Source organism: Euleptes europaea, chromosome 8 (genome assembly GCF_029931775.1).
Source record: "Euleptes europaea isolate rEulEur1 chromosome 8, rEulEur1.hap1, whole genome shotgun sequence".
NCBI classification, from domain to species: domain Eukaryota; kingdom Metazoa; phylum Chordata; class Lepidosauria; order Squamata; family Sphaerodactylidae; genus Euleptes; species Euleptes europaea.
Window position 1 is genome coordinate 2,078,882 of NC_079319.1, and position 17,367 is coordinate 2,096,248.

General features: G+C 51.1%; 1 protein-coding gene across 1 annotated transcript in view; it reads left to right on the forward strand.

The window, feature by feature from the left end:
* Window positions 1–17,367, forward strand: part of CPSF1 (cleavage and polyadenylation specific factor 1) — a 40,080-nt gene that overhangs the window by 12,160 nt on the left and 10,553 nt on the right. The window contains exons 11-26 of the mRNA XM_056854608.1: window positions 359–484; window positions 1,381–1,432; window positions 1,631–1,725; window positions 2,224–2,298; window positions 2,910–2,990; window positions 6,369–6,464; window positions 7,612–7,725; window positions 8,618–8,759; window positions 9,559–9,737; window positions 10,714–10,850; window positions 12,217–12,391; window positions 13,080–13,286; window positions 14,693–14,782; window positions 14,873–15,016; window positions 15,534–15,686; window positions 16,474–16,590. Coding sequence (XP_056710586.1) covers window positions 359–484; window positions 1,381–1,432; window positions 1,631–1,725; window positions 2,224–2,298; window positions 2,910–2,990; window positions 6,369–6,464; window positions 7,612–7,725; window positions 8,618–8,759; window positions 9,559–9,737; window positions 10,714–10,850; window positions 12,217–12,391; window positions 13,080–13,286; window positions 14,693–14,782; window positions 14,873–15,016; window positions 15,534–15,686; window positions 16,474–16,590 — 1,983 coding nt within the window. The remainder of the gene's footprint in view (window positions 1–358; window positions 485–1,380; window positions 1,433–1,630; window positions 1,726–2,223; window positions 2,299–2,909; window positions 2,991–6,368; window positions 6,465–7,611; window positions 7,726–8,617; window positions 8,760–9,558; window positions 9,738–10,713; window positions 10,851–12,216; window positions 12,392–13,079; window positions 13,287–14,692; window positions 14,783–14,872; window positions 15,017–15,533; window positions 15,687–16,473; window positions 16,591–17,367) is intronic.

The following is a 17,367-nucleotide window of genomic DNA, read 5'->3' on the forward strand; positions in this document are numbered from 1 at the left end:
TTAAATGGTGGAACTCCCTGCCCCAGGATATGGTGATGGCTGCCAACTTGGAAGGCTTTAAGAGGGGAGTGGACATGTTCATGGAGGAGACGGATATCCATGGCTTCCAGTCCAAATGAATACTAGTCGTGATTCACACCTGTTCTCCCCAGGATCAGAGGAGTGTGCCTATTATATGAGGTGCTGTGGAACGCAGGCAGGACAATGCTGCTGCAGTCAACCTGATTGTGGGCTTCCTGGAGGCATCTGGTTAGCCACTGTGTGAATGGACTGCTGGACTTGATGGGCCTTGGGTCTGATCCAGCAGGGCTTTCCTTACATCCTTAACCTCTTGCCTTCTCCATCTCTTGGATCCCAGATGGTCACCATGGAGCCTGGCTACCTCTTCCTGGGCTCCCGCCTCGGCAATTCCCTCCTCCTAAAATACACGGAAAAGCTGCAGGAGGCCCCCATGAGTCTCACCAAGGATGCCACAGAGAAGTTGGTGAGTTCAATTGGGATCTTGTTGTCCATTTCACCAAGAGGGAGGTGGCATTGGGTAATAGGGGCTCTTCCCCTTGCGTAGAATAAGTTCCTGCCCTGCCATGGGGTTGTGCCCATGGGTCAGGCTTGATGGCAGAGAGAGCTGCAGGGGAGGGGGCAGCACCTTGGGTGACTGTGCAGCGTGAAGCCTGTTGGAGTGCAGAACAGTGGGTGGGGCTGAATGAGGAGGTGTTTGGGGGTTCTTTACTCCCAGGAGGAGGGAGCAGCAGGAGTCCAGTGGGGAGGGCTGACTGCCTAGGGCAGGGGTCGCCCACCTTTTTGAGCCTGTGGGCATCTTTGGAATTTTGACGCAGTGGGGGTGGGCAGTGACAGAATGACTGCTGCAGGAAGCGGAGCCAGCCACAAAATGTCCTCAGTCAGAGTGAAGATCCAGTGTGGTGTAGTGGTTAAGAGCGGTGGTGTGGAGTGGTGGACTCTGATCTGGAAAACTGGGTTGTTTCCCCACTCCTCCACATGAAGTCAGCTGGGTGACCTTGGGCTAGTCACAGCTCTGTTAGAGCTCTCTCAGCCTCACCTACCTCACAGGGTGTCTGTTGTGGGGAAGGGAAGGTGATTGTAAGTCGGTTTGAGTCTTCCTTAAGTGGTAGAGAAAGTCAGCATATAAAAACCAAGTCCTTCTCTTCTTCTTCCTTATACTGTGGTGTCAGGTGCTTGTAAATCAATGTTTTGAAAGATCTGTACAGCCAATCAAATCTCCAATGGCCTATGAGTAGTCCTGCTGGGCAATAGCCCCACTTGGCCCCACCTACTTTCTAAAAACACTTGGCGGGGCACCATGCTGGGGACCCCTTGCCGAGGGAGTTTCCTCATCAGCCTGCTGCTTCTTTCCACTTTCAGGAGGAGCCTCCAGTCAAGAAGAAACGGCTGGAGCAGTCAGTGAACTGGGCTGGTAGGCGATTGTGGCCATTCTGGGACTGGGGGGGAAGGGGATTTGGGGTGGAGGGTGCACGTTGGGCCTTGGTTCCCTTGAAGCTGGGCAGGCTGGACTTATTTCCCATAACCAGGACTGTGTGTGTCCTGAGCGAAGGGAGAGCTCACTTCTATGTTCATAATGCAATTGTGTCAATTATTACGCATACGGCCACAGGGGGGAAGTCAGCCCCGCAGGACGAGGTGGATGAGATCGAGGTGTACGGCAGCGAAGCCCAGTCTGGGACTCAACTTGCCACCTACTCGTTTGAGGTACTGCATGAGGGTTTCTTTTGTCCCAGGATTCCACTCTTCCTTGTGCTCGCCATGGTTTCCTGGGGGAGGGAAGGACCTTACATATGGGGAGCTGAGTACCATGGATCAGGGAGGGTCTGTGACTCAGTGGCAGAGCCTCTGCTTGGCATGCAGGAGGTCCCAGGTTCAATCTCTGGCAGCATCTCCAGTTAAAAGAGCCAGGCAGTAGGTGATGGGGAAGACCTCTGCCTGAGACCCTGGAGAGCTGCTTCCAGTCGGAGTAGACAATACTGGCCTTGATGGACCAACAGTCTGATTCCGTGTAAGGTGGCTTCATGTGTGTTCATGTGTGATTTGATCCCCTCCCTTTCCTTTGCCAGAACTTGCCTCTAAATCCATATCTATGGGGAGGAAGAGCCTTGCTTCTCTGGTTCTTCCTCCCGAACCCGGGCTGTTTCTCAGACAGGAAGTTATCCATGTCTTTGACGTTTTTCTCTCCTCCCCCCCCCGTGACAGGTGTGTGACAGCATCCTGAACATTGGTCCTTGTGCCAACGCTGCCATGGGGGAGCCCGCTTTCCTCTCTGAGGAGGTGTGTACTCTGCTTGTTTGCTGCCATCAGGGTAGGGCTGCCTCTGAGGGTCTGTGTGCATGCAAGAGAAGGCCTGCTTCTTTCACCTTTTGCACATCTGGGTAGGAATCTAGGCATATAGAAGGAAGGCGAAGGTGCAGGACAGGGGAAGGGTGCTCCAGGGGTTGAGTTTACCTCCTGTCGAAGAGGTTGGAGTGGCCCGGAGGAACCTCCCAAGCTCCGCCAGCGTGGTGTAGTGGTTAAGAGCGGTGGTTTGGAGCGGTGGAGTCTGATCTGGAGAACCAGGTTTGATTCTCCACTCCTACACGTGAGTGGCAGAGGCTAACCTGGTGAACTGGGTTTGTTTCCCCACTCCTACACATGAAGCCATCTGGGTGTCCTTGGGCTAGTCACAGTTCTCTTAGAGCTCTCTCAGCCCCACCTACCTCATGGGGTGTCTGTTGTGGGGAGGGGAAGGGAAGGTGATTGTAAACTAATTTGAGTCTTCCTCAAGTGGTAGAGAAAGTCAGCATATAAAAACCAACTCTTCTTCTTCTCCTTCTCCTCCTCCTCAAAACGAGGGGGGCAGCCTCCCACTAGGCATGCGTCTAACATTGACTGTCTCGTTCCAGTTCCAGAATAGCCTAGAGCCTGACCTGGAAATTGTGGTGTGCTCTGGCTACGGCAAGAACGGCGCCCTTTCAGTTCTGCAGGTGAGTGAGACCCCTCTTGGGGAGGTACGTGCTGGAGGCGCACTGTGCGAAGGCCTGCGTCGGGGAGGAGAGTCTGGCGCAAGTCAGGTACCGGTGCCAGATCAGTAGCCCTACCTAGGCTTACCAGGGCTGCCCCAGAGATAATTAGGGCAGCCTGTAAACACCTAGGGACAAAAAGGGGAGGCAGGTGGCAGACTCCGGAGTGACATGATTTTCTTGAGGGCAGGGCTATTCTTATAAAAGTGGCCTGAAAGAGGTGAGTAAGTGGTGAGCAATAAGACTGCCTCTCCTGGTATGCCCCCCAGAAAGCCTTACGCTCTACTAACAGTAATCTCCTGGTGGTCCCCGGCCCGAAGAATGTGCGGCTGTCCTCAACAAGGGCCAGGGCTTTTTGGGCCCTGGCCCCTGCCTGGTGGAAAAGTCTTCCTGGTGACATCAGGGCCCTGCGGGATCTTAAGGAGTTCCGCAGGGCCTGTAAAACAGAGCTATTCTGCCAGGCCTATAACTGAGGACAGCCGCAAAAGGATCCATCTTTACTGGCCTCCCCATCCTGCCCCCTACTCTTGAAATCTGTGTGTATGGGGGAGGGGGCGCTGAACTGCTGATATCCTATTACACTGTGGTTCCTGGGTAAATTTATGGCCATCTGCATATAAGTGTTTTACTGAGATTATTGTTTTAATGGTGTTGATGATTTTATGTATTTTATATAGTTTATGTTTTTAATCGTTTATTTGAAAAAAAAAATTGAGAGGGGAAAGTTGTGAAGGATGCAGAAGAAAGGCCCCTCATACACAGGACGTTGTGTCTGTTGTGACTGTGGGCATGCAAAGAGTGAGGCAAGATCCGACTTCTCTCCTTAAAAAGCAAGTGTCTGGCCCTGATGGCTAGGAAAATAAGTTTGGCCTCTGCACCTGCGGAAATTGTGTATTTGGAAAATCCCCCACCAAAGACTGCTAAGCAAACTTCAGAGTCATGGGATAAGAGCAGTAGTGTGTGTGAAGAGGATCTTGGGGTCTTAGTAGACCAAACACTGAACATGAGTTAGCTGTAACTAAAAAAGCAAATGCAGTCTTGGGCTGCATCAACAGAAGTAAAGTGTCCAGATCACGCGAAGTGATGGTATCACTTTACTCTGCTCTGGTTAGACCTCAACTAGAGTACTGTGTTCAGTTTTGGGCATCACAATTTAAGAAAGATGTAGACAAGCTGGAACGTGTCCAGAGAAGGGCAACAAAGATGGTGAGGGGTCTGGAGACCAAGTCCTATGAAGAAAGGTTGAAGGAGCTGGGTATGTATAGCCTGAAGAGGAGAAGACGGAGAGGGGATATGATAACCATCTTCAAGTACTTGAAGGGCTGTCATATAGAGGAGGGTGCCGAGTTGTTTTCTGTTGCTCAAGACAGTCGGACCAGAACCAACGGGTTGAAATTAAATCAAAAGAGTTTCCGTCTCGACATTAGGAAGAATTTTCTAACAGTTAAAGCGGTTCCTCAGTGGAACAGGTTTCCTCGGGAGGTGGTAAGCTCTCCTTCCCTGGAGGTTTTTAAGAAGAGGTTAGATGGCCATCTGTCAGCAATGCTGCTTCTGTGACCTTAGGCAGATGATGAGAGGGAGGGCATGTTGGCCATCTTCTGGTCACTAGGGGTGTGGAGGGGGGAGGTAGTTGTGAATTTCCTGTATTGTGCAGGGGGTTGCACATGATGGCCCTGGTGGTCCCTTCCAACTCTATGATTCTAAGAGGACAAGTCCTCTCATAGATTGAGAGCTGGCTGAAAAATAGGAAGCAGAGAGTAGGAATCAATGATCAATTCTCACAATGGAGGGATGTGAGCAGTGGGGTCCCTCAGGGATTTGTGTTGGGGCCGGTACTTTTCAACCTGTTTATCAGTGAACTGGAGTTGGGGGTGAACAGTGAGGTGGCCAAGTTTGCAGATGACACCAAATTATTTAGGGTGGTTAAAACAAAATCGTACTGTGAAGAGCTCCAAAAGGATCTCTGCAAATGGGAAGAATGGACATTAAAATGGCAAATGAGATTCAATGTGAGCAAGTGTAAAGTGATGCATATTGGGGCAAAGAATCCCAACTTCACATATACACTGATGGGATCTGTGGTGGCAGCGACAGACCAAGAAAGGGATCTCGGGGAGGTAGTGGATAGCTCGATGAAGATGTCAACCCAGTGTGCGGCTGCTGTAAAAAAGGCAAATTGCATGCTGGCCATAATTAGACGAGGAATAGAAAATAAAACTGCTGCTACCATACTGCCCTTGTACAAATCTATGGTGAGACCACACTTGGAATACTGTGTACAGTTCTGGTCACCACACCTAAAAAAGCTTGAGAAGGTGCAGAAAAGAGCAACCAAAATGATTAGGGGACTAGAGCAACTGTCCTACGGGGAGCAGTTAAAACGCTTAGGCGTGTTCAGCTTGGAAAGAAAGCGGTTAAGGGGAGACATGATAGAGGTCTATAAAATTATGCATGGTTTGGAGAGGGTGGACAGGAAGAAGCTTTTCTCCCTCTCTCATAATACCAGAATTCGAGGTCATCTGCCGAAGGGTGAGAGGTTCAAACCAGTCAAAAGGAAGTATTTCTTCACACAACGCATAGTTAAATTGTGGAACTCCCTGCCCCAGGATGTGGTGATGGCTGCCAACTTGGAAAGCTTTAAGAGGGGAGTGGACATTTTCAAGGAGGATGGGGGTATTTGCGGCTACTAGTCAAAATGGATACTAGTCATGATGCATGCCTATTCTCTCCAAGATCAGAGGAGCATGCCTAATATATTAGGTGTTGTGGGACACAGGCAGGATGGTGCTGCTGCAGCCATCTGTTTTGGGCTTCCTAGCGGCACCTGGTTGGCCACTGTGTGAACAGACTGCCAGACTCGATGGGCCTCCTAGGTCTGATCCAGCAGGGCTTTTCTTATGTTCTTCTGTTCTTAAATTCTGAAGGCAAAATAAGGTCTCCAGGGGCTGGAGGCATCGTTGCAGTGGCCCAAGTCTCAGAGCCAGAATGAATTCTGCAAAACAACAACTGTTGTAAATGATACTAGCAGATTTGTTCAGTTGCGTAGTCACTGCACTTGGCCGAATCTGGCTCTTCTCCTTTTTTGGACACAAATTCTCACTTTCTTTTGAGGTGTGGCACTTACACAGCCCTGGCTTTCTCTCGCAGAGCTGATGGGACTGGAAGATCTGCCATTTCACACAAGATGGCTTTCCGTACAGAAAAATGTCACGTAGGTTGTAAAAGCACTGCATGCTTACGTGGTCCGGGGAACTGCTCAGCTTTCCTTCCAGAAGTGCTCATCAGCAGAGGAAAATCCTCCTCCCGTAATGAAGCCTTCTTTTCTCTTTCTCTTTGCGACAGAAAAGCATCCGCCCGCAGGTGGTGACAACATTCGAGCTCCCAGGCTGCTATGACATGTGGACAGTGATCTCGCCCCAGAAGAAAGAAGAGGCGGCTGTAAGTACCAGCGCCATTCCCCTGGGCACAGAAGGGGGCATGGAGCTAGCCTTTGGCCGGGGAGGGCGGGGTAGAAACCTGACAAATAAATAAATAAAAATAGCCTCTCGTGTTGTAGGTCAGGCTGCCCCTTGGCATATCTCTGCCCCTCCTCTTGACTGAAGCAGGACACAAAGGGGGAATGCATCACTTTTCACCTTCCTTTTCTGTCTTTTGGCTAAGTGAACACATGAACACGTGAAGCTGCCTTCTACTGAATCAGACCCTTGGTCCATCAAAGTCAGTGTTGTCTACTCAGACCAGCAGTGGCTCTCCAGGGTCTCAGGCAGGTTCCTTTAACTGGAGATGCCGGGGATTGAACCTGGGGCCTTCTTCATGTCAAGCAGAGGCTCTACCTGTGAGCCACGGCCCCTCCACTGTGGCCTCTCATGCTTGGGGAGGCACTAGTGTGGAAGGCATTTGTCCCAGGAAGAGTTGGATTCAAGTCCAGTAGCACCATAGAAGACCAATAATATTCTTGGAGTATAAGCTTTCGAGAGTCAAAGCTTCCTTTGTCTGAGCTTCGACTCTTGGAAGCTTCTGCTCCTCAGATTTTGTTGGTCTCTAAGGTGTTGTGGGACTCGAATCTTAGCTCTTCTACTGCACAGCAACACAGCTAGATGACCCTGGTGGTCCCTTCCAACTCTATGATTCTGTGAAACTGTCTGAGGATGGTGTTGTATGGTGGTGAGTTTGGCGTCGGCCTCTGTCTAAACTGGGGAGGGGCTGTGGGCTCCTATGCCTCCCGACAAACGTGGGCGTTTTGCAGCCTAGGATTGCCGCAGAGAGAAATTAGTGCTCTGTTGACCAGAACAGGGAAGAGGTTCCTAACAGGCATAACTAGTAACCAGAAGGTCCCTGCTGGATCTGATGAAGAGTTTCCTCTTGTCCAGTGTCCTTTCCAACAGCGGTCAGCCAGGGGCTTCCAGGAGGCCTATAAGCCAAGGGTGAAGGCAAACGCTGCCCCTGCCGTTTGCTCTCCAGCAACTGCTATGCAGGACTGCTCTGCCTCTGAACATGGAGGTTCTCGTTAGCTTTCATGGCTGTTGGCGATGGCTATGTGCTCTGTCAGCCTCCCCGTCAATCTTTCCCTGCTTGTTCCCCCCAGCAGGAGGAAGAGGCTAAAGAGGAAAATGCAGAGAAAGAGCCTGCCCTGCCGGAGCCAGAAGATGACGGGAAGCGGCACGGCTTCCTTATTCTCAGCCGCGAAGACTCCACCATGGTGAGTGCCAGGAAATGCCATGCCTGAGCATTGTGGGCTGGCTTGGGGTGCCCAGTGTGGGCCTTGGCTGAGCGTCGTCGGGGGAGATCCGTTCAGAGGCTGGAGCCGAAACGGTTGTGGGGGGGGGTGCAGCTCTGCCGAACTGATGGTACAAGGGAGAGAAACGGCATCTTCCCCTGCCCCTTGGCTCCAGCCCCTGAACAGTGAGATGGGCGCTGAGAAGGGAACTCCGGACTAGTGATCATGGAGGATAGAACATAAAAAAGCCATGTTGGATCAGACCCAAATAGGTCCACCTGTCCCAGCATCCTGTTTCCTACCATAGCCAACCACTTGCTCCAGAAGAACCACAGAGGCCCAAATTCAGAGCTGCCTCCTGTATCTCCCCCCACCCCTGGAAATTGGTATTCAGAGGTACATTGCCTCTGAACAGGGGAGGTTCTCTTTAACCCTGGAACTTCTCCATGTATGTGTCTGATCCCCCTTTAAAGCCATCTAATATAGTGGCCATCATTGGGTCTGTGGCTGTAAATTCATCGAGTTAATTATGAATTGTGTGAAGAAGGGCTTCCTGTGGTCTGTCCCAGATCTGCCGCCTGGCAATTTCATCAGGTGCTCACAACTTCTAGTACTTTGGGAGTAGATCCCTTCTCTTCTTCCCAGGTGTCATTTTTATAAACTGCTTTCATGTCCCCATCTGAACAGGTGTGTGTTTGTGACCAAATTGTGTCTGAATGGGTCATTCACAGCAACATTTTTTCTCCAGTTTCATGTTTGGATCTTGCTGGTGAGAGAATGCCTCCAGCAAAGGCACCCAGGTTTTGATACATTTCCAGCGTGCCAGTTTGGTGTTGTCCCTCATGTCTTGTTCCCTTGATCTTTGCCTCTTCAGATCTTACAGACTGGCCAGGAAATCATGGAGTTGGACACGAGCGGTTTTGCCACGCAGGGGCCCACGGTGTACGCTGGCAACATCGGCGAGAACCGTTACATTGTCCAGGTGTCTCCTCTGGGCATCCGCCTGCTGGAAGGAGGTGAGTGCCTCCAGGGTTCCCCGGTGTGACCTTCAGGGCGGCTGTTCAGGACAGATCTCCTCTCCTGGAAACTGTGCCAGGGGGAAAAGTGAGTGGGGAGGGGGGAAAAGACCTGGCAGCTGTGACTGTTGCATTGAAGTATCTGGATAGATTAGAACAGGGGTCCTCAACCTTTTCAAGCCTATGGGAACCTTTGGGATTCACAGAATCCTAGAGTTGGGAGGGAACACCAGGGGTCATCCAGTCCAACCCCCTGCACAATGCAGGAAATTCACAACTACCTCTCCCCCGCCACACACACACCCTCAGTGACCCCTAGAAGAAGGGGGGAAAAACCCTCCAGGATCTCTGGCCAATCTGGCCTGGAGGAAAAATGCTTCCTGACCCAAAGTGTCTAACACAGCGAGGTGGGCAGAGCCACAAAATGGCTGAGACAAGAGGCGGAGCCAGCCACAAAATGGCCTCCACCGCTCACCTTCAGTCATGCAGTGAAGATTCTTGTGGTGGCAGCTGCTGCTGCCAAAGCAACGTTTTTAAGAATCTGTACAGCACTCAAATCTCCAGCGCTCAAATCAGAAGCTTTGCTGGGCAAAAGCACCATCTGGCCCTGCCTACTTTGTAAAAACACTTGGCAGGCACCAGGGAAGGTGTCTGTGGGTGCCATGGCCCCCTGGATTAAAACTTCAAGGTTTGGGGCTAATGGAGATACTGTGCAGGGTGGTTGGCTGTCGTCTGGTGAGAAGATCACAGCAGGATAAAAGTCCCCCTCGCTCTGTCTCCCTGTGGTTCTCCCTTGCAGTGAACCAGCTTCACTTCATCCCTGTGGATCTCGGCTCGCCCATCGTGCACTGCGCCGTGGCTGACCCCTACGTGGTGATCATGAGCTCCGAGGGGCAGATCACGATGTTCGTGCTGAAGAGCGACACCTACGGGGGCCGGACGCACCGCCTCACCTTGCAGAAGCCGCAGCTGCACCACGTAAGGGGCTCCAAGCGCAAGATGTAGCTGCCAATGATCACTGAGATGAGCGGAGGTGCCTTCCTTGGCGGCTTAGCATTGGGCATACCAGGGCTTTTTGGTTGCCCTGAGCAAACGCAACCTTTGGCATGTAGCACAGATGTTAGCATCTCAAGCGCCTCTGCTTTTTGAAAGTTTGTATCCTGCATGATCGGTTGCAAGAGGAAGCATCTTTCCAGACTGGGGAGTTGGGGGGTGGGTGGACCCCTCTGCATGGACCCTTCTACTTTCCCTATAAATAAATCAGAAAGTATGCCAATTTGCTTGAGTTAATTACAAAAATAACCCTATGCTGAATGCAGAAATTAGTCGCAAAAAACAACTCGATTGCCAAACTATATATAACACAAAATCTGAATAATTATTGTATATCAATATTTTAGAAATTTATATAACAGTAGTCCACAAAAGGCACTGCAGGTAAGTACAATGCAAACAAGATGATTTCCAAATATTGATAAATATTGAGCCATTGATACATCAGTTTATATACATAAGAAGAAGAATTTATATCAATCACATTTGGACTGTTCTATGGACAATATTTGGAAATCATCTTGTTTACTTTGTACTTACCTGCAGGGCCTTTTGTGGATGATTGTTATATAAATTTCTAAAATATTGATATACAATAATTGTTCAGATTTTGTGTTATATATAGTTTGGCCATTGTGCTGGGGTTTTTTTGCTATTAATTTGCGTGAGTGGCATAGAATATTTTGCATGTGGCTCTGCATTTGGATATTTTGGGAAGAGGATGCACGGCTTCCTCCTATCTTAAGATGACCTTACCTGTGCTGATGCTATGGGAAGATTAGTTTAAAGTGGAGGTTCCTCTTGGGCACCAAATAAATGGTGCATCGGATTCCCCGCAGCTCAGTGTGCCCAGGAAGCCTCCCCATCCTGTGCTGACCCACTATTCCGTTGCCTCCGCTAGCTATCGAAGGTGATCGCGCTCTGTGTGTATCGGGATGTCAGTGGGATGTTCAGCACGGAGAGCCAGTCGTCCAGCTCACGGGACGAGCTTTCCTTGAGGAACCAGTCGGAAACCGAGACGCCTATCCAAGACATCAGGTAGGGTTTGGGGGGCGTAATTCAGACCCCTCCCATCCCAGGGCAGATGTGACAATTGAACTCAGCTGGGAGGAGGTAGGAGGGAAGAGCAGCACCTCATTTCTTGGATTCTAGGTGAGTCACTGAGTCTCTGGGATAGAGGAAAGCAGCAGGGTAAAAAGCACTGTTGCTAGGTCATTCACTGATCACTGCAGCCCCGCTCCCTCCAGGGAGGGGCTGTGGGCCAGAGGTTGAGCATCAACTTGACATGCAGAAAAAGAAGAGTTGGTTTTTATACACTAACACTCTCTACCACTTAAGGAAGAATCAAACCGGCTTGCAATCACCTTCACTTCCCCTCCCCACAACAGACACCCTATGAGGCAGGTGGGGCTGAGAGAGCTCAGAGAGAACTGTGACTAGCCCCAGGTAACCCAGCTGGCTTTATGTGTAGGAGTGGGAAAACAAATCCAATTAACCAGATTAGCATCTGCTGCTCATATGGAGGAATGGGGAATCAAACCTGGTTCTCCAGACCAGAGTCCACTGCTCCAAACCACCGTTCTTAACCACTACATTAGACAAGGTACAGAGAATAAAACTGCAGCTATCATACTGCCCTTGTACAAATCTATGGTGAGACCACCCTTGGAATACTGCGTACAGTTCTGGACACCAGACCTAAAAAAGAATATTGCAGAGCTTGAGAAGGTGTAGAAAAGAGCCACCAAAACGATCAGGGGGCTAGAGCAGCCTTCCTATGAGGAGCGGTTAAAATGATTAGGGCTGTTGAGCTTGGAAAGAAGGCAGTTAAGGGGCGACATGGTAGAGGTTTATAAAATTATGCATGGTATGGTGAGAGTGGGCCCTGACCTGGATGGCCCAGGCGAGCCTGATCTTGTCAGATCTCAGAAGCTAAGCAGGGTCGGCCCTGGTTAGTATTTGGATGGGAGACCACCAAGGAATACCAGGGTTGCTGTGCAGAGGAAGGCACTGGCAAACTGCCTCTGTTAGTCTCTTGCCATGAAAACCCCAAAAGGGGTCGCCATAAGTCAGCTGCGACTTGACGGCACTTTACACACACACACACATGGTGAGAGTGGACAGGGAGAAGCTTGATGGACCGTGACTGACCTTGATGGACTGATGGTCTGATTCAATATGACTTAGATTCATGTGTTCATGTGTGTATTCGTTGTGGTTCAGCCTTGGAACATTTTTCAGTTCCAGGCCTCAACCCTGGAGCACCTCTTTCCAGATATGGAAGCAGGCAGTGTGCAGGCCAGCTCTGTCGTGAAGGGGCCTGCCCTCCTTGGGTGGTGAACGGGTTGGGCTTTGCAGCCGATCTCGGCCTTTCCAACAGCATTCCCCCCCACCTCTGGCGCAGCAATACGGTGGATGATGAGGAAGAGATGCTCTACGGGGACTCAAGCTCGCTGTTCAGCCCTAGCAAGGAGGAGCCGCGCCGCTGCAGCCTGCCCTCAGCTGATAGGGACCCCCACCAGTACAAGGCGGAGCCCACCCACTGGTGCGTGGTGGTGCGGGAAAATGGCGCCATGGAGGTAAGAGCCCGTCTGGTGCCCAGGGAGCGGGCAGCTTCTCGGCTGGCTCCCTCCTGGGCTGTTAGAATCATAGAATCATAAGAGTTGGAAGGGATCACCAGGGTCATCTAGGCCAACCCCCTGCACAAAGCATGAATTTCACAACTACTTCCACCCTCCACCCCCAGTGACCCTTATTCCATGCCAGAAGATGGCCAAGATGCCCTCCCTCTCATGATCTGCCTAAAGTCATAGAATCAGCATTGCTGGCAGATGGCCATCTAGCCTCTGCTTCAAAACCTCCAGGGAAGGAGAGCTCCCTCCCGAGGAAGCCTGTTCCACTGAGGAACCGCTTTAACTGTTAGAAAGTTCTTCCTAATGTCTAGACGGAAACTCTTTTGACTTAATTTCAACCTGTTGGTTCTGGTCCGAACTTCTGGGGCTACAGAAAACAACTCGGCATTCTCCTCTCTATGGCAGCCCTTCAAGTACTTGAAGATGGTTATCACATCCCCTCTCAATCTTCTCCTCTCCAGGCTAAACCTACCCAGCTCCTTCAGTCTTTCCTCATAGGACTTGGTCTCCTGACCCCTCACCATCTTTGTTACCCTCCTCTGGACCCGTTCCAGCTTATCTACATTCTTCTTAAATTGTGGTGCCCAAAACTGAACACAATAGTTAGCTACTGCCCGCGTCTCTTCCCCTGCAGATCTATCAGCTGCCTGACTGGCGCCTGGTCTTCCTGGTGAAGAACTTCCCCATGGGGCAACGGGTGCTGGTGGACAGCTCCTTTGGGCAGCACGCCACCCAGGGCGAGGCCAAGAAGGAAGAGGTGATGCGGCAGACCGAGATGCCACTGGTGAAGGAGGTGCTGTTGGTCGCCCTGGGGAACCGGCAGAGCCGCCCATACCTGCTGGTGAGTCCTGAGAGCAACTGAGTCCCCAAGTCCAAGTGTCTGGAACCAAGAAGGAGCCTTCTAACCCCTACCAGCAACCACCAAGTTGAAAACCCAACAAATTAGGTAGCAGTAGAAAAGAGCCAGAGTCCAGGAGCACCTTAAAGGCCAACAAAATTTCTAGCAGGGTATGAGCTTTTGTGAGCCACAGAAAGCTAGAAAGCTCATACCCTGAGTCACTTCTTTAGATACAGCTAGAATGTGATTCCATCTATCCTTAAGTAGGGAAGAGACACACAATGGCAATGTAAATGTAAAAAGCAAGTAAATGACATTAGCAGGCCTAATTGGATTAGGTGTGATATGCAGAGGGGTAGCAGGCTTGGAGAACTCAGCATTGGTAATGAGACAGGAATCCCTGGTCCCTATTCAATCCAGGAGAATGCATTGTCTTGAGCTTCATTATTAGTTGCAATTCAGCAGTCTCTCTTTCTAATCTCCCTTTAAAATCCTTTTGTAAGAGAACTGCTACTCTTAAATCAGCAACTGAATGTCCTGGAAGGTTAAAATGTTCCCCCACTGGTTAAAATGTTCCCCACTAGATAGCAGTTGTTGAAACACGCCATCCTCTTTACAAGCTGAACTTCTGCTCTCGAGAGCTGGCGAGTTACAAGAGGGGTCCAGCCGCATCCTCCCTTGGGAGATCTGCAGCAGATTGCTTCTAAACTTTGCTTTTCCCCATGCAAAGTTGAGAGGAGCCAGCTGCCGGAGAGTCCCTGGACCCTTTCCTGAGGACACTTGGGGGTTGTCGGTCATTCCCTGGGCTGTTGTCGACCACGCTTTCAGCAGTGCCCTAGTTTCAGAGTTGGTTGGTCTGCAGTAGAACAGCTAGATTGGAGTCCAGGAGCACCTTAAGAGACCAAGAACATTTTGGGGGTATGCATTTTCAAGAGCCAACACTCGCTAGTGGGAAAACTGATGGGACACATGCACTGTCTTCCTCTGTCCTCTCTGACTACAGGGCACAGGTCTTCTGTGTTCTGTTCTGCCTTCCACTTCATCAGGAGGAACCTGTCAGAACTGCACTGGGGAGGAGCTTCTAGAGAGAAGCTACTCTTTTGTTGAAGCTCTTGTGCATGCAGGGACTGCTTTGTGTGTGCACCGGGGGTGGGTTGAGAAGAGATGCTGACTCTGCCAGCTTCTTGGGGTCTGTGGAGACGCAGGCAGGACCTGGGATGCCCTTGAGGCCTGCTCCTTTGTGGGTCTTCTCGTGTTCATCTCTCTTAACACTTGCAATGGTTTGCGGGGTGAAGACGGTCATTCTGCTCCAGCAACCAGCTGTGCCACCCTTTGCCGGCACGTCCCTGCCTGTGAACAGGAGAGCCTAAGGAAGAGGGTGAACTAATTTTTCCTCTTCCCTTTTACAGGTCCACGTAGATCAGGAGCTGCTCATCTACGAAGCCTTTAACCACGACTCCCAGATGGGCCAGAGCAACCTGAAAGTGCGCTTCAAGAAGGTAATGGCGTCCCTCTGGTGCTCCAGCTGGCCTCGGAGCCACCGGCCCTTTATGCAGTCTGCTCACGCCTACCCTCTCCCTTCCACCCAGGTCCCCCACAACATTAACTTCCGAGAGAAGAAGCCACGGCTGTCCAAGAAGAAGCCCGAGAGCATCGGCGGGGAGGAGTCGGGGGCTGCCCGGGGCCGGGTGGCCCGCTTCCGCTACTTTGAAGACATCTACGGCTACTCCGGGGTGAGGCTTTCACCGGGGCACAGCGTCAAGTGGAGTCACTTTGTGGAGAGTGAAGAATCCAGAGGAAGTGTGTCTCGAGGGGCCCCGGAGCCTCCATGCTTTATTTCTTTAATAATAATAATGATAATTTTGTGCTGTCAGGTTGCAACTGAGCCAGCGTGGTGAAGTGGTTAAGAGCTGTGGTTTGGAGCCGTGGACTCTGATCTGGAGAACCGGGTTTGATTCCCCACTCCTCCACAGGAGCGGCGGAGGCTAATCTGGAGAACTGGGTTTGATTCCCCACTCCTCCACATGAAGGCAGCTGGGTGACCTTGGGCTAGTCACAGCTCTTAGCGCTCTCTCAGCCCCACCTACCTCACAGGGTGTCTGTTTGGGGAGGGAAAGTGATTGTAAGCCAGTTCGATTCTCTCTTAAGTGGTAGTGAAAGTCAGCATATAAAAACCAACTCTTCTTCTCCTTTTGGAATGGGGGATACTGACTTCTACGGGCCTCAGTCGCCTTTGCTTTTACTTTCCAGGTGTTCATCTGTGGCCCCTCTCCTCACTGGCTGCTGGTGACTTCTCGGGGGGCTCTGCGCCTCCACCCCATGACCATTGATGGCCCCATTGAGTCCTTCGCCCCCTTTCACAACATCAACTGCCCCAAGGGCTTTCTGTACTTCAACCGGCAGGTATGTCAGGCTTGGAGGATCTGGGCTTTCATAGAATCACAGAGTTGGAAGGGACCTCCAGGGTCATCTAGTCCAACCCTCAGCACAATGCAGGAAATTCACAACTGCCTCCCCCCACCCCACCCCCAGTGACCCCCTACTCCATTCCCAGAATATCCCTGACCAATCCCTCTCACCCCTTTGTGGAATGTGACCCCCCCATTATGCACCGGTTTATTTCTTTAATAATAATGATAATTGTGTGCTGTCAGGTTGCAGCTGACTCAGGGCGACCCCCAGGGTTTTCAAGACCAGAGATGAACAGGGGTGGTTCTGCCCTGGCCTTCCTGAGAGAGAGATCGCAGGCGAGGTCCTCCTCACATGAACACATGAAGCTGCCTTATACTGAATCAGACCCTTAGTCCATCAAAGTCAGTATTGTCTACTCAGACAGGCAGCGGCTCTCCAGGGTCTCAGGCAGAGGTCTTTCACATCGCCTACCTGCCTAGTCCCTTTAACTGGAGATGCCTGGGATTGAACCTGGGACCTTCTGCATGGCAGGCAGATGCTCTACCACTGAGCCAAGGCCCCTCCCTTCTAGCAGTTCCAGTCTTGCTTGTTCTGTCCAGCAGTTCCAGTCTTGCTTGGCAGTGTCTCATCGGAGTCCTTTAAGCAGTGTTAATTCATTGCCAGCCACAGTGTTGTGTTTGGGGCAGCCTGCTATGCCCCTTTGCTACACCGGGGTGTGTGTGGGAGATCAGTGGTGGCTTTGTGAACAGGAAAGCGCTGAGGATGTTCTGTGCTGCAGGGGGAATTGCGCATCAGTGTCCTGCCTGCCTACCTTTCGTACGATGCTCCGTGGCCCGTCCGGAAGATTCCATTGCGGTGCACCGTGCACTACGTCGCGTATCACGTCGAGTCCAAGGTAACTCTATAGCTGTCCAGAGGTCTCCAACCTTTTCAAGCCTGCGGGCACCTTTGGGATTCTGACACAGGGTGATGGAACCCACTGCAAAATGTCAGGGAGGGAAGTGAAAGCCTAACTTTGATAGTGACTCTCTAATAGGAACTCTTCAACATTTCAGACAGACTCTGTTTAATAGGGTGCCTTTTAAGATGAACAGGGGAGTGGATGTGTTTGTGGAGGAGAGGGCCGTCCATGGCTACTAGTCAAAATGGATACTAGTCATGATGCACACCTGCTGGAGAGCCAGCGTGGTGTAGTGGTTAAGAGCTGTGGCTTGGAGCTGTGATCTGGAGAACCGGGTTTGATTCCCCACTCCTCCACATGAGCAGCGTACGCCAATCTGGTGAACCAGGTTGGTTTCCCCACTCCTACACATGAAGCCGGCTGAGTGACCCTGGGCTAGTCACCGTTCTGTTAAGAGCTCTCTCAGCCCCACCTACCTCACAGGGTGTCTGTTGTGGGAGGGGAAGGGAAGGTGATTGTAAGCCTGTTTGAGCCTTAAGTGGTAGAGAAAGTTGGCACGTAAAAACCAACTCTTCGTCTCTCCAGGATCAAAGAAGCATGCCTGTTATATGAGGTGCTGTGGAACACAGGCAGGATGGTGCTGCTCCAGTCGTCTTGTTTGTGGGCTTCCTGGAGGCACCTGGTTGGCCACTGTGTGAACAGACTGCTGGACTTGATGGGCCTTGGTCTGATCCAACAGGGCTTTTATGTTCTTAATATATACAGTAATGC